The 25,654-nt window shown below is 40.5% G+C and overlaps 3 protein-coding genes across 3 annotated transcripts; 2 read left to right on the top strand and 1 right to left on the bottom strand.

The window, feature by feature from the left end:
• Positions 1–256: 256 nt before the first annotated feature.
• LOC107571814 (gastrula zinc finger protein xLCGF3.1-like) lies at positions 257–4,524 on the bottom strand. Its single transcript, XM_016258194.1, has 2 exons — positions 4,340–4,524; positions 257–1,395 (listed from the first exon to the last, which is right to left on the bottom strand). Exons 1-2 carry the CDS (start codon positions 4,425–4,427, stop codon positions 491–493), a joined length of 993 nt encoding a protein of 330 aa, XP_016113680.1. The 5' UTR covers positions 4,428–4,524; the 3' UTR covers positions 257–490.
• Positions 4,525–12,079: 7,555 nt separating this feature from the next.
• LOC107571810 (H-2 class II histocompatibility antigen, I-E alpha chain-like) lies at positions 12,080–20,448 on the top strand. The gene is made up of 4 exons (XM_016258187.1): positions 12,080–12,157; positions 13,021–13,272; positions 19,455–19,739; positions 20,306–20,448. Exons 1-4 carry the CDS (start codon positions 12,100–12,102, stop codon positions 20,425–20,427), a joined length of 717 nt encoding a protein of 238 aa, XP_016113673.1. The 5' UTR covers positions 12,080–12,099; the 3' UTR covers positions 20,428–20,448.
• A 2,162-nt stretch (positions 20,449–22,610) lies between these two features.
• On the top strand, positions 22,611–24,827 carry LOC107571807 (HLA class II histocompatibility antigen, DP beta 1 chain-like; the record flags this gene model as incomplete). The annotated part of the gene is made up of 4 exons (XM_016258185.1): positions 22,611–22,672; positions 22,973–23,175; positions 23,452–23,791; positions 24,714–24,827. Coding segments are annotated over exons 2-4 (598 nt in total), but the record flags the coding sequence as incomplete, so codon positions are not given.
• Between the last annotated feature and the right edge of the window lie 827 nt (positions 24,828–25,654).

The raw sequence follows: 25,654 nt of genomic DNA, 5'->3' as shown, positions 1-25,654 counted from the left end.
CTGTATCTGTTTGCCTCTTTAAGAAGAATCGCTTTATGTATTCCCCAATTGTAAGTCGCTTTGGATAAATGCGTCTGCAAAATGACGAAATGTAAATGTTATCAAAATTAGAGGATGTTTATTGCAACTAGGGTTGTAAAGGGGGGGAAAATGTCCGGTAAATTTCCAGAAACTTTCCAAAAATCCCTGGAAGATTCCCAAAAAATCATGGAAAGTTTCCAAAATTTCTGGAATGTTTCCGAAATTTACTGGAAATGTTCCACCTTTTTGCAACCCTAATTGCAACATCTCTATACTTGAAAGGATGTACAAATGAACACCTGTGGCCACTTCCGACCGTGACAAAAGAAAAAAGCCTCAAGGCAAAATATAAAGAAGCATGCAAATAAACCACATGGTGCAGTGTTCTGTTTAGGTGCTCATCTGATACGGGCCACATTTAAATGGTTATGTGAACACACACACAAATAGCATCTTTCTTCAAATCTCGTCACTCTGAGGAACACTGGGTTTGCAAATGGCGTTTCAGGTCTCTCTTATACAGGAACCTCATCTCACACTTAGAGCACGAGTACGGCTTCTCTCCAGTGTGAATCCTCATGTGAATCTTAAGGTTTCCTTTAAAAGTGAAACCCTTTCCACAGTGAGGACAGATGAAAGGCTTCTCTCCAGTGTGAACTTTTATGTGTGACTTCAGATTTCCTTTCTGTGGGAAGCCCTTCCCGCACAGCTGGCAGGTGAACGGCATCTCTCCAGTGTGACGTATCACGTGTATTTCGAAGGATTCCTTGTGTGTAAATCTCTCTTCACACTGTCGGCATGTGTAGGGCTTCTCTCCGGTGTGAATCCTCATGTGAGCCTTGAGGCTGCCTTTGTGACCAAATTTTTTTTTGCAGTGAGGGCAGGTGTAACGTTTCTCTCCGGTGTGAACTCTCATGTGATATTTAAGATTTCCGCTTTGCGAGAAGCTCTTTCCACACTGTCTGCAGGTGTAAGGCTTCTCTCCGGTGTGAAGGGTCATGTGATTCTTGAGGCAGACTTTATGGCCGAAACACTTCCCACACTGAGTGCACGAGAACGGCTTCCGTCCGCTGTGAATCTTCATGTGATTCTTCAGGTATTTGCTGATTTTAAAACACTTCTCACACTGCTCACATTTAAAAGGCTTTTCTTTGGAATGAAGTATTGCGTGCCTGTCGAGGTGTTTAACGTTCCAGAACGTCATTCCACACTGACCACATTTAAAAAGGTTCTCGCTCGAGTGAACCATTGTGCGGCGATTAAAGGTTTCAGCGTTTTGAACTCTTGAGGATGTCTGCTCTCCAGTCACAAAATCATGATGTTTCTCTTCCATTTCATTCAGTTCTTGATTCTCCTCTTTCAGCGCCGTCAGCTCTGTGACGAAAAGAGACAAAAACAAGTTCACCCCTGTTCAATGGCACAAAGCAGCAACCATCAAAATATGTATGCTAGATCCTACCCCACTGAAAGACGAAAAACCTGTAATCCCAGAATCAGAAAATGAGATATCACAATTTTTGTCTGCACGATCTGCTATTGAAGAAATATTGTGCTACAGCATACATTCTATTATTTGCAGTTCTGGCACCTCCATCCTAATATACTATGCAACGCAGCATGCATTCACATTAGGGCTGCACGATAAATCGCATGTGATTGTCATGCGCATCTCGTCTGTAAAGCCGGTTCTATGATTAATAGTAAATCTCCATCACGTGCTTTCAGATGGAGCGCCATTTAATACACAGAGCCGTAGTTCACAGACAAGCTACGCAATATTGCGTTCATAATCGTAGATGAATCGCATTCGTTTATGAGCACGATATTGCGTAGCTTGTCAGCGAACTACGGCTCTTCAATGTTTAAAGTGGGGTTTGAGCAAAAACATTAATAATTACATACAAATTGGAAATGTAGCTTGACGCCAATTGTAGCTCTAATTATATTTTCAGATGTGTTTTTGTATGCATTATGGATAGTTTGTGTTTCTGATGAAGAACCGAAAGATATGCATCTTAATTTAATGCTGTATATTGAGCAGTGGATGATGTAAAAGCCATATACGAGATACATAGGCTACGTTAGGAAAAAATGCATTGCTGATCAGCGCCACCTAGCGTGCAGGCGTGAATTAGCAGAAGGCGATCAATCGTTTCACGCTCGGTGCGAAAGCAACGTTCGTCTGTGATTCGCCTCACTTCTTCGCATCGCGCTTAGTGTGAAACGGCCTTTAGATGCATGCAGGTCTTAAAGTGACAGCAGACTAATATTTTTAAGCATACTGCCCCTTGTCATTAAAGGGATAATTCACCCAAACATTACAATTCTGTCCTTATTTACTCACTCTCATGTTGTCCAAAACCTGTATTAATTTCTTTAATACAGGTTCAACTGTTTGCTTACCCACATTACTCAAAATAACATTTATGGTCAACGGAAGAAGAAAAAAAACGAATTTAGGCTTAAAACAACGTAAGAGTGAGTAAGTTATGACAATTTTCATTTTTGGGTGAAATATGCCTTTAATGCTAATAAAACAACAAAAACAGAAAAATCACTCGCTGCTCTTGACTGAAGAATATTAATTCAGTTGCTTTAATAAGAATCGCTGCAATTTATACAGTGAAGTATATATATATATATATATATATATATAGTGTTTTATTTTTATATTTGTTGATTCAATATCTTAAATGCTAGTTAAATACACCTACTGTATCTGAAAAATAAAGCACGGTTTTATTTGTATATTATGTGTATTATTAATGTGTATATTTGTTTGTATTTTAATAACAAAGAAAATAATGAAAAAGGTTTTTAATCTTCGTCCACTTTGCCCTAAATATCTGCCATTATTGTATATTTTGTTACCTTTTTAAAATAGGGAAATTAGTTTGTGCTGCTTAGACAACTTGAAAAATAGTAAAATCAACATGAAAAAGTCATGATTTTATTGGAAAAAATTTTAATTAAATTTGTGATATGATATTTTTGCCATGTCACACACCCCTATCTTATAATGTCATATATTCTTAATATTGTTAACTCTTTTCTTTCTGTAGGACACGTCCCAATAACCTTCAAGCTGGCTGATGTCAAACCTCTCATCAAAACAAACACTTGATCTAGTTAATAATAAACCAATTTTAAATGTGCGATTTATGTCTGAAATATTAGAGTAACTCAACTTGGTCCTCTCAAATATGCAGAGCTGTGAACAATTTCAGTCAGGATTTAAAGGGACAGTTCACCCAAGAATTAAAGTGCTGTCATGATTTACTCACCCCCAAACTTGTTCCAAACATGCATGCGTTTCGTTTTTCTGCTGTACACAAAATAAGATATTTTGAAAAATGAGGGTAACCAAACAGTTGTCGGTCCCTGATGACATCCATAGTATTATTTCCAGCACATTTTCTAAATGCAAGTTCGGAAGAACTTAAGGATTGAGTAAATGACAGCTCTTTTTAAAACATTTTATTAACTACTCCCTTTATAAGCTGCCATAATAGCACAGGAGCTATGCTTTAGTTACAAACGACCTACATTTGGCATCTAATTACAGCTACTTTTCTCTTCTAGTGCCGTTAGATCTTTCAACAACACAGACCATGATGTTCTCTTGGATGGCTTGAGAATTATGTTGGAATTCAGTTTTGCTAAATTATGAGATTTATTCGTTATTGGCCATTGTATCCGTTACTACTTTGTGTAAATCAAGCGATGCAGCATACGGAGTGCCACAGGGCTCAGTACTAGGCCCTCTGCTTTTCTCCTATGCATGTATGTTTACACTGAGGGACATTATCACTGGATTTCACCGATAACATGAGATATTTACGAGTAACGTATATGGGGAAATAAAGGATGGGCAGAACAGCTGACACTGAAACCTGGCTAAACGTAAAACCTGTCAAATCTATTTACAGAATCTGACAGTGACAGAGTAAATTTACTCACAATTATAAATATGATCATACAATTAGCCTATTATATTTATTTACAAATGTATAAATAAGTAATTGGGATTAATCTCATGATCCCACAACATCAACCTTGATTGATTTAAGTGTATTACTATAATACTGACCACTTAATGTGTAACTTTATTGGTATTATTAGCAGAGTTGGTCACTTACCTCTCAAAGTGTCCTTTATAAATATTTTATGTTAATATATCGTGTAATATAATATTGCTTTTTTATTGTATATATTTCAATACGGTTTTTTTTTCGTTAAGATACTGCCGCATTGTTGTTTTCGTTGATGAAGAGCTGGACATTTTAGTAACTGGACCCGCTTTGAGAATGAAACCAACCCGTGTGTTCCTCGGTCTCTTCTTGTTTGACTCTGAATGTATCTTCGATCTTCACGTCTTCACTCTCCTCTTTAATGAACGCATTCATCTTTGCAGTAGCGTGTGGATCTCAGCAGGACGGGTTGCAGAAGATTAAATGCACTTGATATGCTCGGAGCCACAAAGCTGCCTTCAGCCGAATCACAACAGGCGCAGCCTTGTGACGTCACACCGCCAGAACAAAATAAAAGTCCTGTTCAGCGCAGACAAACATTGGTCAGAGACATTCAGGGTTTTATTCGTGGCGATATATATATATGTTGTCCAATGACCTGCTGAAAATAACTATGATTCTGTCTAAAAAGGTGCAAGAGTCATGTTTGAGTGCAGAAACCATTTATATAAGTGGTCAAGAACTTCAATAAGTTTTAACGATAAGCTTTTAAAAAGTGTTTAATGCATTTTTTTTTTTGACAAATCCAAAGCCGAGGCTTTCATTGTGCTATATATTATATAAAAAACACGGTTTGTCCAAATAAATTTAAACCTATATTAGGGGCCTCGTACTAAAAGAATAAAAAATAAATATGCAACAATCAATGGGTGACAATGATGCAATAGGTTGATTGTACGTGTATATAAATGAGTATATATATTGTAATATACAATTACAACTCAGGGTTGAACACCCTTACACCTGGTGAAAATCTTGCACTCAATTATTTTACATTGACTTCATATTAGTTAATAACCTGTCAACAATTAATTCAATATTTATAAATCAATACAAATGAATTTGCCCTGTGCAGCAATTACAGCATTAAGCAAATGATCCATTTTAACAGTGTAACCGCATTACACTTCCAGCACACTTCAAATAAACAAAGCCACGGTTTTGTAAAACTAAATGACAGACTAATGAATAGCTAGAGAGACGGTGTTTAAAGTGCATGTAATAACATGTAACTGCATAACCATTCCGGAAAAAGACTCCAGAAATGTGTGTGTAAAGCTGTGGGAAGAGCGGAGAAAACAACCAATACAACACAAACCTACAACACACTCATTATAATATTCATTTGTGTGGATAATATCTTAAAAACAGAAAGAATAAAGGCAGTTACTTTCTGTTGACTCTTCTTTGATTTTTCGGTCTGTATATCATGGTTTGCTGTGTATCACAATAAAAGCGCCGTTATCTGCGCCTCTTTTATTTGAAGAAGACATGATATGTGCGCATTCACGGTGCCGATTCATGTTTGGAGCACGAGAGAATATGAAATATGCTCACAAACTTGAAACGCGGTTTAACTTTGGTTTTTGAACCGGAAAAACCAAATTGCTCCAAAAATGAAAAACCATCCACTTTTCCTTTACTGATAGACATAATGAGTGCTATTGTGGTTTTCACTGATGTGCAACCTGGTTATATATGTTAGCATCTCAAAAAATGTGTTTTAGGGTTTCACGACACTTTAAAGGAAAGCCACTGTTTAGTGCAACACCCCCAAAAAGTGTATAGATGTCTAATTTGTATCTTTGTTCTACTTATTTGTTTGTTCTATTGCTTGTAATTGGTTTATTTGTTCTTATTTACCGACTGTTCACTTGTCTTTAATAATGTTTGAACTTTGTTAGGCTAATGTGTTTTTTTGCCATAGTATTGATAATAAAACTAAAATAAATTTTCGTTACTTGAAATAACATATTTCAATGTTGCCTGTAATAATATAAATGTTAACTAATAAATTATTTCAATTTCTTATTCTAATTAGGTTTCTTTCAATTTCTTATTAAAGGTGCAGTAGGAGAAAACTAGGACTCGGATACAACACTGATTCTAGGTATTATCAAATTGCCAGAGTTTTGCGGACATGAAGGACTATCGTGCGATAAGAGCTCAATCAAGACGAGCTAAACCAAACCATTCAGGACTGTAGAGGTAATTAGCAAGATTTTGAAATGTTTACGATGTTTAATAAGGAGCCAGTGCAGTGTTGACAGAACCGGGCTAATATGGTCATATTTCCTGGTTCTAGTAAGAACTCTAGCTGCTGCATTTTGTATTCTCTGTAATGACTACACGACCCTAGCACTAAATCTGCTTTTTTAAAATTACTTCCAGGTTTTCTTTTGAGCTTATCTTTGTTTTTTGGAGTTGTTTGTTTGTTTTTTACTGGCATACAATACACTTAATGTTGAGTTTACCAGTCTGGAGGAGTTTTTCCACAAATCTGCTAGAATATTGAATTGATATTGTGACCATAAGATGAAAGGGTGGATTAAATGGGCAGCATTGTATGCAATATATCAAATTTACATTGGGTTTTGATTGAATAAAATGAATCATTTCCATATGTGGTAGGAGACCAGGACATTGTTAATGTTATCCTTATTTTGTACTTGTATATTATGAAATAAACATTTGACAGTGCTTATCTGCCACTTATTTGTTATTGAAATATCACAGACAATATTGCCTTTGACAGATTTTATCATACCATCTGGTGTTCATATACAGTGCAGTTTATTTTATTTTTTGACTATCTTTATTGAAATATTAAAGCTCAAGTAAACCACAGTGCAGTTTATGTTTATGTGCATCCCAATCTTGCAGTGAAAATGTCACTCCTGCAACTGTTTTATTGTGCACATATGTAACCATGGACCACAAAACCGGTCACGAGTGTCAATTTTTCAAATTGAGATTTATACATTTCGTCATCCGGGTAATTTCGTGTCAACTCAACCAGAGGTCCCTGGCTCAAATGTTTGATTTTGCTAATTTTTTTGTTCCCCAAAGAAAGATAAACATGCATAGTGATAAAAGCCAAAATATGAAATTTACTGAGTAATCCACTATTTTGCAGAAGGGGGTCAAAATGGCAATTTTCACCCGAGATTCAAAGCCAAATTACAGGAGGTTAAAAATGACTTCAGGAAGATGGCAGCATCATAATGTTACTTTAACCCAAAGATTGGTAGGTCCGTTAGTAAAATCTGTTGAATTTAGCAATCTTTGTTGCATTATGTGCCAATGAAAAACCATGCAAAAATGGGGAAAGAGCACTTTTCAAGTTTTTTTCTTTTTTTCTTTCTTCAAAGTTTGCATGTCTGTAACTCAAAAAGTACTAAAGATATCTTGCCGCCCTTTTACGATATTGGGTCTTAACAAAGTTTCCTTTTGATATCTTCATTTTTAAAGCTCAATATGGTTCGGTTCCAGAGATAATGGAATTTAAATACGGCTCCAGGAGTAAATCATTAAATTGTACACATTTTCAGTGGTCAAAAACCAAATGTGGGCCACTTTGCATAAATATACTACTTTTCTTTTAAAGAGGAATGTCTAAAGAGCAAATAATGTTGAAAGTAGAAATTAGGGCTTGCCCCACTTATAGTCGACTAATCGTTAGTCAATGAGAAAAGGCTTAGTCGACCACATTTCTTTTAGTTGTGTGGCGAGTATCCCGAGTCCAGATTAGTGTCGCCCTGGAAACGCCGCTGCCCCACTGATCACCGACGCACAACACCTGTGCGCGATGAGTGGCACACCTGGAGCTCGTTCCCGCTGGCCTTAAAAGCCAGGAGAAGAGACGCCAGCGGGAGAGCACCCCAGAGCTCCAGGCAGCATTCACGATTGTTCTCCTTATTTCACAGACTCTGAAGGCACCCAGGGAGAGGGATCTGCACCACGGCACTTCACCCCACGAGCTCCACTCTGAGACGGGCACCGAGCACCTGTCATCAAGGGCACGTGTGATCAGTGTGTGTGGGCAAATAAATCACCCTCCGGGGCTCTTTCGACCAGTACCGAGTCTGTGCTCTCATTCACCCCGCGACATATGGTGGAGAATGCGGGCGGAACAGGTGAATTGAGACACAGACGGGTACCGCCAGGTGGCCTTAACGATATCTATGCTTCTTCTAGGAGAAACCGCTCTCTTCCCCCGGACACATGGAAGAGGTCATCCGCCGCCTAACGGAGCTCTCGGCCCGCCAGCAGCAGGGATTGGCCGGGGTTCCAGAAGCTCCTCCTCGGATCCAGGATCCCACGCCGTACCGCCCGGAACGGGCCACGGCGACCCCGTCAGGGACCGCCCAGCCCCAGGCCGGTCTACCTAGCGACGGACAGCGAGAGGGAGGGTGAGTGTCAGCCTCCTAATCTGCCATCTGTCTACCATGATGTGTTTTCCCAGGTCACGACCGGGGGCTCGTTTGGAAGGGAACAACGCGAGGACGACCGCCTACGTAACTGCTGGGATCAAGTGCGCCACATTGATGAGGTAGACAGGCTCCCGGAGCCTCACCCCCTCCCTCATTTAGAAATACGCAATGGTCTGCTGTACTGTGTCGCCCACAGGCGGGGGGAGGACAAATTCCTCCTGGTAGTGCCTACCACCAAGACGGAGACGGTCATGGAGCTGGCCCACGGCCACCCAATGGCGGGACACCTAGGAGCCGACAATACCGTCCAGCGCATCCGGGACCGTTTTCACTGGCCCGGACTAGAGGCCGAAGTGAAACGGTTCTGCCGTAGCTGTCCCACCTGCCAGCAGACGGCTCCGTGCCGCCCTCCCCCCAGCCCGCTCATTCCACTACCCGTCATCGATGTGCCCTTCGAGCGGATCGGGATGGAGCTGGTGGGACCGCTGCCGAAGTCTGCCCGGGGACATGAGCACATCCTGGTTATCCTGGACTATGCCACCCGGTACCCGGAAGCCATTCCCCTGAGAGCGGCCAACGCCAAGAACATTGCCCGTGAACTGTTTCTGCTGGCCAGCCGCGTGAGACCCCGAGCAGAACTACCGTCATAGAGCACGAGGTCCGCACACCACCCGGAGTCGTAGTCCGGCAGCGGCCCTACCGGATACCGGAAGTTCGCCGGCCGGCTATAGAGGAGGAAGTCAAGAAGATGCTCCAACTAGGTGCATGCCCCAGACTTCGGCTGCCCCTTCACCCTATATACGGACGCCTCCGGCACCGGTTTAGGGGCAGTCCTCTCCCAGCTCCAGGATGGAGAGGAACACGATTATCTATCTATCTATCTATCTTCAGTCTGAATCTATGTATCTATCTATCTATCATAGCAACACTCTAGCAACTATCCAAACCAACCTAGCAACCACCCAGGGTACCCTAGCAACCACAGCATAGCAACACTCTAGCAACCACCCCGAGTACCTTAGCAACCGCATAGCAACACCTTAGCAACCGCCCCGGGTACCCATGCAACCGCATAGCAACACCCTAGCAACCACATAGCAACACCTTAGCAACTGCTCCGGGTACCCTAGCAACCACAAAGCAACACCTTAGCAACCACCCCGGGTACTTGAATTATGCAAATATCTTCATAACAACTAGTGGTCAACTGATATGGATTTTCATTTTATCTATCTATCTATCTATCTATCATTCTTTCATTCTTTTCTCTTATTTTTTTGAAGGCCAGTGCTGGTATCTTATCAGTCAATATGTATAATATCAGAACATTTAATTTAAAGATAGTACAACCACATTCATATTATTTACTAAATTATATAATTTAAACAATTAATAAATATAAAAAGAACTTGATATAAAATAAAGAGATTTGCTTAGATGGCGACTTCTTGATTCTGTAATTATATTATAGTATTTTTTCACAAATAAATTGTTAAAAATATAAATAGGGAAGGAAGGAACAATGCAACCAACAGTGCACCCAGTATGTTCTGGTAAATTGGTGCACACTGGGAATCATATGAAACACTGACCATTAAACACAGAGTATGTGTTTATGCAGTCTACAAATGCACACGTCAGAGGACCTCACAGCTGTATTCGAAAAAGATCGCAGGCTTAGTGAAATTAAATGATTATTACATATGTCTAAATAATATGCCACAAAAAAATTATATATTTAAAAGCCAAATATCGTCCGATATTGGTCGACCACTAATAATGACATGGCCATCTGAAATGAAGAGAAAGAGCTGCTTCGTTTATGGTTTATATATCCATAGTTCTAGTTTCAGTTTCTCTTGAAGAATATGTAAAGTTATTTCCTCTCATGCAGGTGCAGAACATGCTAGATTGCCATTGACTGTAGTACTTCTGTTACTGACTCATAAATACAGTCTCTTGTCGCCATCTAACGGCACAACAATGTAACCAAAATCACTATCAATAACACACAGACCATTTCTCAGTACCAAATATTTCAAGTTTAACCACTACAGAGACATCAGAGTCAGCGGCAAATTCCAGAAAAACTGGCTGAGGCAAGGCTGTTCTTGGTGGGTTCATGAGCACTGAACGTCCACGGACACCCCCTGTTGAAAAAACCAGCATATGCTGGTTAGGTATGTTTTGATGCTGGGATGCTGGTTTAAGCTGGACCTTTTGCTGGTTTATGCTGGTCCTTTGCTGGTTTAAGCTGGTCCTTTGCTAGTTTAAGATGGTCCTTTGTTGGTTTAAGCTGGTCCTTTGCTGGTTTATGCTGGTCCTTTTGCTGGTTTATGCTGGTCCTTTGCTGGTTTAAACTGAATAGTTTATTTCGCTTATAAATGTGCCACATTCTGTCATGTTGTCAAAGAAGGCTTATGTTGTCTGGAGTAAAGTAAACTTTTGATATGAATTATATGACGCATTGCTATTCTTCTTTTTTATGTCATTTTTAGTGATATAGACTATATATCTGTGAGGTCACTGAGGTCCGTATAAACATGTATAATTCAGTTTAGACTGTTTGCAAGAATGTTTAGCGTCTGTGGTATGAAATGATCGCTGCAAGATGCTGGCGGAGTGAACGAGTCTTGTGAGAGAGTTGTGAGTGAGGGCGCGGGTGCCAGATCCAGCTATCATAAGCGTTTTTAGACTTGTCTTTTCCACTTAATTTAACACTTTAGAAAGTTGCAGTTTAGCGCCAGTGATGTCTTTGATATTATTTCAAATCTTTCGCAAATAAGATAACAGTTTATTTTTATTTATTTTTTGGTTTTTGTTTGTTTTAATAGCAATATCTGGCATCACTGCATCGTCGGCACTTTAAGTGACAGTAATCAAAAAAGCCAGGATAGCTCATTCGGTCAGAAACATTATCAATGCTGTCAAAACAGTAGCATTTCAATGTCATTCAGTTGTTACCATTAGTTAATTTAAATTAGATGTTAAAATTAGATATTAAATTAAAATAAATTAGTTAATAAGTCATGCTAAAAACATTGATAAGAGCACTAGACAAACTTATAATCTATTTAGCAATGGTTATTAATAAAAACGGTAACAGTAATATGTATTGTTGCATGAATAATAAACAGCTGATAAAATACCTGTAACTGTAGTAAATTTGTAACAAATTTTGATGCAATAGGGAATGATTTAAAAATGAGCATTCCTCCAAAACAGAGAAAACATATTTCACACTTCTTTTAAAGTGTTTATAGTGTATATATTTAGTTGTATTTGGTTATTATTGCACCCCTTAGTTAGTTAAGGAGTTTTTTGATTCAGCTTTGACTAATGTACGATTTTATGTATATATATATATCTAAATAAATAAACAAATAATGACCGTTTTATGTTTGCACATGCAGACTCAAGGTATACTATGTTAGAAAAGGTTAGCCAGCTGCATGTCAGATGAAAGAGGAAATCTTTTTTATTCTTCTTAGATACAGCAATGTCATTGTGTGTGTCAAACTCTGAGTGGATGATGCAAAAACTTTAAAATAACACCTGTTTTTTCACCTCGATTAAATGTTTCTCTAATGACTGTTCGACTCTAATGTATCAAGATGAAGCTGTTCATAACCATTCTCACCCTAACTGCTGTTCTCTCAACTAGTGCTGAATGTAAGTCAAAGTTTTTAATTTGCTTAGATACTATTTTCATAAATGATAATGATAAATTTGTAACACCTAGTCATTTCAAAAGCTACTTTTGTGCATTCATTAGGGTTGAATGTTTCATTAAATGTTTCCGTTATAAGATTATTGTGTAAGGTTATCAGAAGATTTGGTTTATTATTTTAAAAAAATGCTTTGTTATTACCGACAAGTAGTGATTTTCAAAACTCAGTGCAAAACATCTAGCAACGTAATTGAAATATTTGTTCAATATAACAAAAATCAGTAAAAATAAATAAATAAAATAAAAAATAGGTGATTTAGGAGTTTTATATGATACATAATATTATTTGAATTGTAAGACATATTTATTGAGCCATTACAAGTAATTTATGCAATATGCGAGGTACTCAAACACCTTCTGTAATGGCCACATAACATTTTTGAAATGTATACAAAGATGTCATCCAAATAGATACTTGAAATCACAGATGCTGGGTTTTAAGAATTGTAACTCAAATACAGTTTAGAAGACTAGTCTTATCTGATTTTGGCTAATGTCTTTAATCATTGGCCTACCAGTGAAATTTCACAATTTTACATACCAGTTTCAATATTTAAAAAAAATAAATAAATAAATGGATAAATGTTCTCTAACTTGTCAATAAGATAATGTTATTGTAGTAGTTCAGCCCTAAAAGCTGTGAGGATATTTACATTGCAATTTTGATGATATGGAAAATCTCTATTGATTGACATCAGCAAGAAATATATTGTATCATATTTTCTCAGCTATCCAAAGTAACTGAATTGTCAACCTCAAAAATTAAGCTTATTGTATTTGTTTTATGATGGTGAATTTGTTTCAGTTGAACATGAAGCTTTTCTATATGCTGCATGCTCTGATGTGGAAGAAGAGTTTTACATTGGATATGACGAAGAGGAATACGGGCATGTCGACTTTAAACAGAAGAGAGCAGTAGAGACACTACCTGATTTTGTGGGACAAAAAAACATAACATTTCCCAGATTTTATGAAATCGGTTCTGATGCAATAGTAGGATGCAAACGTGACTTACCAATATTTATTGAAATATTCAAGAGCCTACCACTAGAAATAGGTAAGACATGAGAATGTGCTATGAGCCTTTACACGTTTAGTTTTAAACATGACACTTTAATGTTCACTTTCTTAAGGGTTTATAATGGTTTCATTAAATAAGCAATATTACATAAACAACACTGTGTTATTGCTAAATATCAGCAGTGTCCAAAACACAAAATGATGTAAAACTGCATTCTTACACCACAGGTTCAGTATCTTTTCATGCCATTAAAAAAGTGCCCAAACCTCTGTCACTAATTTGAAAACATCATGTTACAACTAGAAATTATGGATTAGGTTATTTATGAGAAGTAAAAGAAAGCAGAATGTGTGTATGTTGCATCACATCTACGAAAATTCAATACAACAGAACCATTCATTCATTCAAGCATGAAACACTGATACATTTGTTTCCCAAAATCAAAACACTTAAGAACATGAAACTGATATTGGTGATCTATATGATCAAAGGCTTTCTCCTGATCTAGAGTAAGCCTGATCTTTTCTGACTGTGAAACAATGGCCCAGTTCAGTGTTGACACCTTGTGGACAAACTAAGTAGTGCAAAAACCATTCAAAGTGCATGTGGGAGCTGCGCATACATTGTACGCATACACCTCATTCTACACAGAATGGCAGGAACACATTTACCACACAAAGTAAAGATGAGAACCAACAAGGAGCAACTAAAACACAGCTATATACACAAGAAGCAAACAAAGGCAACTAAACTAGACACAGATGAAACTAAGTAACTAAGGCAATTGACAAAGAGGCCCGGAAGAAGGGCAAAACCAGAGGTAGAGAGGACACAGGAGGAGCCAGAGGGAAGAAGGAGCCCAATCGAGCTGACGAGGTGGAAGGCTAAGGCACAGCCAGAGGCCCAGAAGTCTGCGGCAGAACCAGGACAACAAGGAACAAGGGAGTGTGGAGCCATGGTGGAGGCAGCAGGCTGACAGGCCAAGGTGGTGTCATGGGCCCAGAGACTCGCAGGAATCCACCTCACAAGGCTGAGCTACTGGAGGAGAAGACTGAGGTGGAGCCGAAGAGCTGGAGGGAGCCAGCACAGAGGGTGAAGCCAAGGAGATGAGCAGCACCAGCAGAGCACGTGGATCCATGGAAGTGGTAGGAAGGACAAAGGGGTGCGTTTCCAAAAAGCTCTGTTAGCTAACTATGGTCACATGTTCTGCCATTATCAAAAAAATTTTGTTACCCAAAACCACAGTTCCAACAAACATTTGTGAACTGCATCGCAAACTTACATATTGGAACCCACAATAAATCAAACATCAAATAAAGCAAAATGATGGAACAAAAAAAGTGAATTGTGATCGCGAATCAAGTAGTTAGCAGAAGCTATAGCAAAACCACTTGCATGTCACATAATTAACGACAGTCCTATATTGTTGTAGGTGTAACCGGCTTTGGAACACAGTCGTGACTAGCTAGTTAGTTTCTACCATGATGCAGAGTATCCAAGTACACTCTTAAAAATAAAGGTTCCAAAAGGGTGTTTTGCAGTGAAGAACAATTTTTGGTTCCCCAAAGAACCTTTCAGTGAACAGTTCCTAAAATAACCATTTTGAAGAACATTTTAAAAATCTAAAGAACCTTTTTTGACTATAAAAAACCTTTTCTGCATTTGAAAGGTTCCATGGATGTTCAAGGTTCTTCATAGAACCATTGATGCCAATAAAGGACCTTTATTTTTAAGAGTGTAATTTCAAACTGAAGAACACGGAGTTCGGGGATGGGGGCATTTGTGGTTGTGCTGCTGACCACAAATCAATTAGCCAGTGCTCTTCTTTTGGCCCTCGGAGAGACCTGAAACAAGATCTGGCCTTGGGATGGATGTAACAACTGGCTCAGGTTTTATGATGGACATAACGACTGGCTCTGGCTCTGTGACTGGAGGGGGCTCTAGAGCTGGGTCCATGGTGGGCGTGAACTCCTGCTTTGGTTCTGGGGCACAGACATCATCTCTGGTTAGGATGAGTTTTCTTGTGTGTATCGGGCAGAGAGATGGCTGCTAAAGTTGGTACTGGTTGCACGGAGTTGGAGCTGATGCTATAATTGACGGAGACGTCACGTCAGAATTGGGATTTCACTTAGAGAGACCAATCAACTCCGAGTGTAACTAAACGAGCCAATGCACATTGGCATGCAATGATTGCATCCAGCTGCCCCATCCTTTCCGAAGGAGGTTCAGAAGCACTTACACATATGAATAACTGTTTAGGTGCATATGGAAGATTAGAGGTGATTGTAACTCTCTTGGAAAATGGCAGAAGTCTGCCGGGGAAACACAGGCTCTGAGGCTATACCATGGATTGACACATATGGGATCCACTTGGGTCACTACATATAGAACCCAGCCCTCCACCGGTTCTCACGGATTCATCGAGTTCATCGGGCCTGGCGCCGCACGTCTGGGTGCCGAGGTGACGGAAGAGCTCGACATGGTCTACAGTATGGACTCTCTGGAGCAGTTATAGCAAGCCACCCGTTTGAGGTGAGAACACAGGAGGATACCAGCTCCACAGGAAGGCTATAGAATCTAGCGAACGTGTTGTGGGTCGCCCAGTCCGCAGCTCTACAAATATCTGCCAGCGAGGCACCACGAGCCAGAGCCCAGGAGGATGCGACACTTCTAGTTGAGTGGGCTCTCAACCTGAATGGGCAGGGCACACCCTGTGCCTGATAAGCCAGGGTGATGGCATCCACTATTCAGTGGGCCATCCTCTGCTTAGGGACGGCATTCCCCTTCTGCCGGCCTCCATGACAGACAAAGAGCTGGTCTGAGGTCCTGAAGCTTTGTGTCCTGCCAACGTAGCATTTTAATGCTCGGACAGGACAAGCAAAGCTAGGGCTGGGTCTGCCTTCTCCGGGGGCAGCGCTTGCAGGCTCACCACTTGATCCCTGAAGGGAGTAGTGGAAACCTTGGGCACATAGCCGGGCCAGGGCCTCAGGATTACCTGGGAGTCAGCCGGCCCAAACTCTAGGCACGAATCGTCGACCGAAAATGCATGCAGGTCCCCCACCCTCTTGATGGAGGCCAGTGCAAACAGGAGCAGAGATTTCATTGACAGAAACTTTAGCTCAAATGTCTGCAAAGGCTCAAATGGGCCCTGCTGTAGTGCTCTGAGCACTAGAGACAGGTCCCAAGAGGGTATAGAGGGGGGCTGTGGAGGATTTAACCTTCTCGCCCCCCTAAGGAACCTGATGACCAGGTCATGCTTTCCCATTGACTTCCCTTCCAGCAATCGAAGGCCACATAGGCTTTAAGGGTGGAGGGAGACAGCCTTCGCTCCAACCCTTGCTGCAAAAAGGACAGCACGACTCTGATCGGGCATTTCCGGGGGTCTTCTCGGTGAGCTTCACCATTTGACGAACAGGTTCCACTTTAAAGCGTAAGCGTGTCTTGTAGATGGTGCTCTTGCCGAAGTGATGGTGTCAGCCACCTCCTGGGGTAGGTCATCTAGAACCTCCACGCCCCGTCCAGGGACCAGACATGAAGTTTCCAGAGGTCTGGACGCGGGTGCCATAAGGTGCCCCGTCTCTGAGTCAGTAGATCCTTCCTCAGAAGAATCTGACAAGGAGGGGCTGTCACGAGGAGCATCAGTTCAGGGAACCAGGTCTGAGTGGGCCAATAAGGCACCACGAGCAGGACCTGCTCCACGTCCTCCCTGATCTTGCAGGGGGCAGCGCTTGCAGGCTCACCACTTGATCCCTGAAGGGAGTAGTGGAAACCTTGGGCACATAGCCGGGCCAGGGCCTCAGGATTACCTGGGAGTCAGCCGGCCCAAACTCTAGGCACGAATCGTCGACCGAAAATGCATGCAGGTCCCCCACCCTCTTGATGGAGGCCAGTGCAAACAGGAGCAGAGATTTCATTGACAGAAACTTTAGCTCAAATGTCTGCAAAGGCTCAAATGGGCCCTGCTGTAGTGCTCTGAGCACTAGAGACAGGTCCCAAGAGGGTATAGAGGGGGGCTGTGGAGGATTTAACCTTCTCGCCCCCCTAAGGAACCTGATGACCAGGTCATGCTTTCCCATTGACTTCCCTTCCAGCAATCGAAGGCCACATAGGCTTTAAGGGTGGAGGGAGACAGCCTTCGCTCCAACCCTTGCTGCAAAAAGGACAGCACGACTCTGATCGGGCATTTCCGGGGGTCTTCTCGGTGAGCTTCACCATTTGACGAACAGGTTCCACTTTAAAGCGTAAGCGTGTCTTGTAGATGGTGCTCTTGCCGAAGTGATGGTGTCAGCCACCTCCTGGGGTAGGTCATCTAGAACCTCCACGCCCCGTCCAGGGACCAGACATGAAGTTTCCAGAGGTCTGGACGCGGGTGCCATAAGGTGCCCCGTCTCTGAGTCAGTAGATCCTTCCTCAGAAGAATCTGACAAGGAGGGGCTGTCACGAGGAGCATCAGTTCAGGGAACCAGGTCTGAGTGGGCCAATAAGGCACCACGAGCAGGACCTGCTCCACGTCCTCCCTGATCTTGCACAGTGTCTGTGCGAGATGGCTCACTGGGGGAAACGCATACTTGCGAAGGCCCCGCGGCCAGCTGTGTGCCAGTGCACCCAGCTCCATGACGTCGCTTGCTTGAGGCTGCTGCGTTTGCGGCACGGGAGTGGACGCAGTGGGCCACCCTTGGCGATGAGCAGGCTGGGGGGCTGCGGGCGGCAGATGGGTGGAGGTATGCCTCAGTATGCTCCTGTGCAGCCCAGAACTGCTGGGCCATGTTGTCGACTGCGTCGCGGAAGAGGCCAGTCTGGGACATAGGGACCTTGAGGAATCGACTTATCGGCGTCCCTCATGTCGACCAGACACAGCCAGAGGTGACTCTCCTGGACCACAAGTGTGGACATCGCATGACCCAGAGAACTCGCAGTGACCTTCATCGCTCAAAACGCGAGGTCAGTTGTGGTTCGGAGCTCTTTTAGAACTACCGGATCGTGACCACCCTCGTGCAGGTCCCTCGGTGCTTTAGCCTGAAGAACCAGTGCTTACACTTTATTTCGATAGTCAACTTTAGACATTCTACTAACTATAAGTAACTTTGTAACTACATGTCAGCTACATGTCAACTAATTCTGATTAATTTGCAACTACATGTCTACTAACTCTCAGAGTAGACTGTTAGGGTAGGTTTAGGGATAGTTGAATAAGCTGACAAAGAAAGTGTTAGAAGATATTAAGCAGACAGTCTACTAATACTCTACTAATTGCTAGTTGACATGTAGTTGCAATGTTATTTACTGTTAGTAGAATGTCTAAAGTGGACTACCGAAATAAAGTGTTACCAAACCAGCAGGCCATATAAGCGTCGCCCGAACAGACCAGACGAGTGCCTACAGACCCGGGAAGAATGGCACCAGAGCGGGGCGCTGAGAACCAGCACGGACCACCCCGAAGAGCCAATTGTCCAACCTTGAGGGCTCGGGACACGGTTGAGGTTTCCACTCAAGCCCTACCCTCACGGCGGCCTGGGAAAGCATAGCCGTCATTTCCGGCTCCGATACAGGCATTGCTACAGTCTCGGAGGGCAGCAGTGCAGCCAAATCATCCTCTCCAAAAAGCTCTGGCTCACCCTCCAATGCAGCGATTGACATCCGGTCGTCGGGAGGAGCGCCAAAGGATACTGCTGGTACGCTCCCTGTAGAGGGCCCAGCACATTCCATTGGCAGCTCAACTGGTTGCAGATTGCAAGAGGAGCGATGGTCCCTCGAGGGTTGGTTCCCTGGAGGGTTTGCCACCACTGTTGTTTGGGGGCATCACTGCTGCACTCACTGCTCTTATCCATGTTAGGCTGGGTGGGGATTTCTTTCCCAGAACAGAACCATACTGTCAATACAAACTGTATGTTAATCAAGCATAGTGTTAATTCTGGCAGGTCACGTTAGTCAAGAGTGCATCAGTTTACTATCAGCGCTGGTTCTGTTCTGTTTACCCTGAATGGGTTATCGCTGTGCTGCTCTTATTTTTTTTTTAATTTTTAGGTCAAATAAATGCAGCCTTGGTGTAACAACATAAATATACCTAAAGATTCCAATCTTTTGAATGTTGTGTGTATAAAATATGTACACAGTGTCATGAAGTTGTGTCTCAAACTTTATATAATGCATATTAAAATATCTTTGCTTACTCGACTGAACTACAGAATGAATGAATAAAGTTTTCTGTTTAGATCTAGATGCACCCCAGACATCCATCTATCCAAAGGATGATGTAGAGCTGGGTGTTCAGAACACTCTCATCTGTCATGCGACTGGCTTCTATCCTCCATCTGTCAACATCTCATGGACTAAGAATAATGTTATTGTGACAGAGGGCATAAGTTTAAGTCAGTACCGTCCAAGGACAGATGATACATTCAACATCTTCTCCACTCTTAAGTTCACACCTGCTGAAGGAGACATTTACAGCTGTACTGTGAACCACAAAGCCCTCCAAGGTCAACCTCAGACCAAAATATGGGGTGAGTGTGATTTTCAAATGGAATAGACAATATTACAGCTTTTTGTTGTTGTTACAAAAACAAATTACTGGTCCCACTTTATATTAAGTGTCCCTAATATCTGTGTACTTACATAGTAACTAGATGTGTACGTACTATGTAACCACAGTGTAAGTACACATTGGTACATAGTATCTACAGCTGTAATATTTCTGTAACTACACACATGTAACAACCCTCCGAATGGTTTGTGTAAATACAAATGTGTAACAGGACATTGGTAACAACACTTTTTTTCACGTCACTAAGTACTCGTGTAACAGGAATTATATAACTACATTTTGTAACAACATGTATAGGAGTAATTGGAACCATTTGATCCGGTACCAAAAAGTGTTGTTACCAATGTCCTGTTACACATTTGTTCTTACACATACCATTCTGTGAGTTGTTACATATGTGTAGTTACACAAACATTAGCGCTGTAGATACTATGTACTTGCACTGTGGTTACATACTACGCACACTTAATATAAAGTGGGACCAAATTACTTGTTAATCTTTTATCCCATGGATTTATTTTCCAGATGTAGATGTTGCCCTCCCAAGTGTTGGTCCAGCAGTGTTTTGTGGAGTAGGTCTGACTCTTGGGCTGTTGGGAGTCATTTTGGGAACGTTCTTCCTCATTAAAGGACACAACTGTCACTGACTAATGAAGCCATGGAAGCAAACTTTGTTTTAGTTTCCTTGGTGATTCATTGTTTGATAACCTGCTGCACCTGTTAATTCGTTTCTCTGTGTATTTAGGCATTGTGTTTCTTCTGTTCTTGATGTGATCTTGTCATTATTAAGTTAGTTGTGCCAGTGTGCTTTGTGTCTTTTTGTTAAACTTCACTGCTTGTATTTAGACCCAGCTCTTTATTGCAACCTACGCATGGTAGTTGAAGAACGTAGGCAAAGTGCACTAAAGAAACAGACAAACCTTAGGCGGAATCTGTGCCTTAATTGGATTTAATTGTGTGATGTGTGACGTCAGTTATCCAAGTTTTCATTAAAATAGCTCATGCATCCAAAACCTATTTGAACTCAAAATAATTCGTATGGGATTCAGATTTATTTTTTTACTAGAAAAACAATTTAGGGGCTTATTGGTTGGGTTTGCTGCATAAATCATGATGATGAGACCAGCTTTGGAAATAGAAAAAGTAAAAAACTATTGATTGGAAGCATCCAAATATGCCTGTTATAGCAGACTAAGAAATATTATGTGAAAAGAGTAAAATGTCCAAATTCACAGTGTTCATAAAACTAGATGAAAAGTAGACCTCCTGAGATTACTTACAAAGTCTGGTGAGTTCTGAAGTGCATACAAAGGATACTTTACGCATAAGGAAAGGATTCGTAAATGGTGAGTAAGCGAAGCAACTGTGGTTCACATGATAGTATCAACACGGTTGATGTAGTATGTCCAAATTGCATTTGGGCTACACACATTTACAGTGCAAACTGTGTAGGTCCCTATATATATATATCTGTTAAACGTAAATACATATGAACATATAGGCTAAATATCTAGCCAAAACAAATTTATTGAGAAACTGAAACATACCTAAATCTCTCATTTGTACGGTGTACATTTTTAGAAATCTCTCATTCGGCGCAAATACAAATGTTTCCCACTAGAGGCTCTGGTGCATTCACTTTTTCCTTATAACAGCAGAAATGACTTAAAATAGCCTACCTGTCATTTTTAGTCATACACATAAGAATAAGACATTATTTGGAACTGTAAGGGGTTCACTTTCACTTGTGCATATTCACAAGAAAAACAAAACATTGTGCCTTTGTAAAACAAAACAATCAGGATGTGTATTCAGCCGTCTCGGTTTTCTTGGTCTTGTGGCACTTTTTTTTTTGTGTGCTAATTATTTAAGTGAAACAATTTGTGTAGCCTTTTTAATGTTGTTCCTTTTATATATGTGTCCCTGCAGCACAGAAGCAGTGTTAAGTCGCTGGGGGATATTTGTAGCAATAGCCAACAATACATTGTATGGGTCACAATTATACATTTCTCTTTTATGCCAAAAATCATTAGGATATTAAGTAAAGATCATGTTCCATGAAGATATTTTGTACATTTCCTACCGTAAATATATCATAACTTAATTTTTGATTAATAATATGTATTGCTAAGAACTTCATTTGAACAACTTTAAAGATGATTTTCTCAATATTTAGATTTCTTTGCACCCTCAGATAACAGATTTTCTAATAGTTGTATCTCGGCCAAATATTGTCCGATCCTAACAAACCACACACCCTTAAGACTGGTTTTGTGCTCCAGGGTCACAAATGTCATTTTATTCTGTTTTCATTCCTTCACAGAAGTGCTGCAAGTGTGTGATGTGACGATGTGTGAATCCTCATCATGTTCTGTTGTTTGTGCTGCTATTTGCGCATGCATTAAACCCCTGAAGAAAAAAAAAGGTATTTTCTCATTTAGTTTAAATCTAATTTAACAACATCGTTTTGTTAACGGTTAATAATCAGTCTGTCAGGTCAACTTTTAGGGAGGCCTAAAAGTCACTGTATTCTACCTTAGTGTGTTAGTCACTAACATTATACAGTATTTTTTAATAAAGTTACCAAGGTTTTTCAAGCGTTCAATAGTTTCTGTAAGAAAAAAGAAGGGGGAAAAAATCCACACCAGTTTTATATAAATTGATATTTGGATGGTGTTTGAGATGATAATTGAAAGCAGGATACTACCTAGTAACATTTGATATTTACACCTGGAGTAACTGGTTGGACAGTCAGCTTAAACATCCCCCTGACATGAACTAAAGCACTGGCAACATGCAGCTGGGATTCAGTGCTTGTGGAAATGTCACTGCTACAGTACTTGAGTTGTCATCTCATTTTGACACTGTCTGTACTGACTGGAGCAAAAAGTGGTAAGATGAGAGTAATACAATTGCATATCAACAATAACTGCATTAGTAGTAGTAGATGTAAATGATTTAAATGATATATGTTTTTTAGAAGAGTGACATGTTTGATTGTCCTCTGAGGATGGATTCTCTATAATATATTACTTAAACTGTTTGTGGACAGCATCATTTGACATATGACCGTACGCCACAGATTCATCTTTCCCTGTGTATTACTTATAAACGTATGACAACAAGAAAAAAAGAGAGGAGCTTTTATATTTATCTGACAAAAGTGTGATTTTTGTTCTGCCTCTTTTTCAGCTGATGACTATTACATAAGACAGTCAAGATGCATCTACAGCTCTCCCGATTTCAGTGACATGGTGTATATTGACAGCTTTTATTTAAATCAATTTCTATTCACACAGTTCAACAGTACTTTGAGGAAGTTTGTGGGGTTTAGCGAGATCGGAATGAGAGTTGCAGAGGGATGGAATAATAGCCCCTTTTTGCTAAGCGAGAGAACTGGTGTTAATGTATGCACATTTCTGTTTAAAAGCAAGGACTCACCTGACCTTGTTAAAGTAGGTAAGTGGCTCAAAACTTTTCTTCTTTTTTTTTACATTTGTGTTATTTCTATATGCGCATATACTAACTGGAAAACAATTATTAATGGGAAAAAATGTTTTAATGTTATGAGTTATGTTACTCTAACATCTAAGAATTAAATCTATTTTGAGTAGAAATAATTGATATTTCTCTGCTTTGATCAAATGCCATTTCTCATGTCAACCTGAAATATATGTACACATACATGCATTGGACTGCATATTTATAATGTTGCTCTCTTTGATTCAGTGAAACCAAAGGTTAAGCTCAGTTCAGTGACACAGGCTGGTGGCAGACATCCAGCTGTGTTGATGTGCAGCGCATATGAATTTTATCCTCCGCGCATCAAAGTTTCCTGGCTGAGAGATGGTAAACCAGTGACCTCTGAAGTGACCTCCACTATGGAGATGGCTGATGGTGACTGGTATTACCAAATTCACTCTGAGCTGGAGTACACCCCCAAATCTGGAGAGAAGGTCTCCTGTATGGTTGAGCATGCTAGCTTCAATAAACCCATGTTCTATGACTGGGGTAAGATGAGACACATAGGCCTGGTTTTGCAGACAGGGCTTAGATTAAGCCAGGATTAGGCCAATTAGGACATTTAAGGCTACGTCTACATTAATCCGGATACATCTGAAAATGGTGTTTTCGTTTTAAAACGCTCTCTGTCCACACTAGCGTTTTCCAGAAGTGTCTCATCCACACTGAAACATCAGAAAACGTTAAACTCGCTTTCTGCGCATGCGTAAATCCTAAGTGTAAAACGATACACACATGAGATGTTTTCATGCAGTTTTTCTGACAGGATTATTTTATTTACGAAAATAACTCCCCATTCACTGATGCACGCGTCCAGGTCGCACACACTCACGATTGTGTGTCTGATCTAAAACGCAACTGCCCTCATGTTTTGCCGCAAATAGCGATCGCGAGTAAATTTGCTTTCATCTTTGCAGGACTGTGATATGAAGAGTGTACAAAGTAACACAGCTATAGCAATAGTGTGAAAGTGCATAATGTGCACGATACCAGTATAAACACGGATATCTATTGGTATAATATGCGTCACATGACTAAACTTGCGTCATCGTTTTCAAAAGCACACTACGACGCGAAAAACGCCGTTTTCAGATTGATCCACTTTGGAGATGATTAAAAACGCTGTCTCAGTGTGGACGGAAGGCCAAAACGGAGAGAAAAAGATGCGTTTTCAAACGAAAACGTATTAGTGTGGACAAGGCCTTTTATAAACGTGCCTTAGAAAAAAACATGAGTGGTGTCCCTCTTGAGACAAAACGTTCAGTCAGTGCAAGTTTCTTTCAGCTGAAACAGCTCAGTCTGGGACTAGGCTTAAGACTTGTCTGTGAAACCGGGGGCTACTGTCATATTATAACTGTGTTTGTGGTAAGCATAATTGAACATATGATATTTGACATGCTGTACTCCACAGATCCGTCTCTCCTTGAGTATGAGAGGAATAAAGTTGCTATTGGAGCCTCTGGTCTGGTGCTGGGAATCATCATCACAGCTACTGGACTCATTTACTTCAAGAAGAAATCAATAGGTATGTGGAGATGAGAATAACTCAGATTCATATTATACTGCGTACATCATCCTTGTACACACATGTAACTTGTTAATCTTTTTTTTTTCTTTGACAGGAAGGATCCTAGTACCTTAGCAATGATGGTAGATTGCTCATTCAATTTTGATAACTCACTTTGATTAATTATACATATTTTCATTCTTAATTATGGGGGACAAATAATGACAAATGTACAATTTGCACAGAGCTTTGTGACATGGTCACAGCTTATTAGTTTCCAGTTATGTATGTTTTCAATGTGCTGTAAATTGTAATCACCTGTGGTTTTCCATCCTGGTCCTGGGGACATTTTCTGTCTCTCTTATCTGACACACTCAGGTTATGTTTATGCAATAGTTTTGCATGCAGAGAACAATGCGGATCGACTAAAGTAAACTTTGTAAAGAAACACAACACGCCTGCACACATACACACACATGCGCTGAATGCAAACAGTCAAGATGCATGCACACGGCATCACTGCTTTCACAAACAACGTTTTAATAACTATTCTGTGTGATTTATGTGTAGTAGAATAACTGTCTATGCCACTTTATATAGTGGCAATAATAACACAGAGAACATTATTCAAAGTTTAAAACTGACAACCCTAAAAGAAATTGTAATAAGCTGTGTTCTCATGAGTCTGTATGTACAGTACACTATACTGGAAACACCTGAGCCATAAGTAGATCAGTAGTTGTGCAAGTAGTCAATTTATCCTTCATGACACAACTATCATACACAATCCTAACTTCCATAATCATTTAACTAATGTTTTACATTTCTAAAATGTAAAAGAAGAA

The sequence above is a fragment of the Sinocyclocheilus grahami genome, unplaced genomic scaffold (assembly GCF_001515645.1).
Source record: "Sinocyclocheilus grahami isolate Dianchi unplaced genomic scaffold, SAMN03320097.WGS_v1.1 scaffold1654.1, whole genome shotgun sequence".
Taxonomy (NCBI): domain Eukaryota; kingdom Metazoa; phylum Chordata; class Actinopteri; order Cypriniformes; family Cyprinidae; genus Sinocyclocheilus; species Sinocyclocheilus grahami.
This window is presented reverse-complemented; position numbering and strand designations above follow the sequence as displayed.

What these genes read in the sequence shown, in the direction of transcription:
- LOC107571810 (XM_016258187.1), top strand. Translation starts at nt 12,100, where the DNA reads ATGAAGCTGTTCATAACCATTCTCACCCTAACTGCTGTTCTCTCAACT. An exon ending in TCTCTCAACTAGTGCTGAAT is followed by an intron (nt 12,158 to 13,020) that starts GTAAGTCAAAGT and finishes AATTTGTTTCAG; the next exon opens with TTGAACATGAAGCTTTTCTA. An exon ending in GAGCCTACCACTAGAAATAG is followed by an intron (nt 13,273 to 19,454) that starts GTAAGACATGAG and finishes GTTTAGATCTAG; the next exon opens with ATGCACCCCAGACATCCATC.
- LOC107571814 (XM_016258194.1), bottom strand. Translation starts at nt 4,427, where the DNA reads ATGAATGCGTTCATTAAAGAGGAGAGTGAAGACGTGAAGATCGAAGAT. An exon ending in AGAGACCGAGGAACACACGG is followed by an intron (nt 1,396 to 4,339) that starts GTTGGTTTCATT and finishes TTTTCGTCACAG; the next exon opens with AGCTGACGGCGCTGAAAGAG.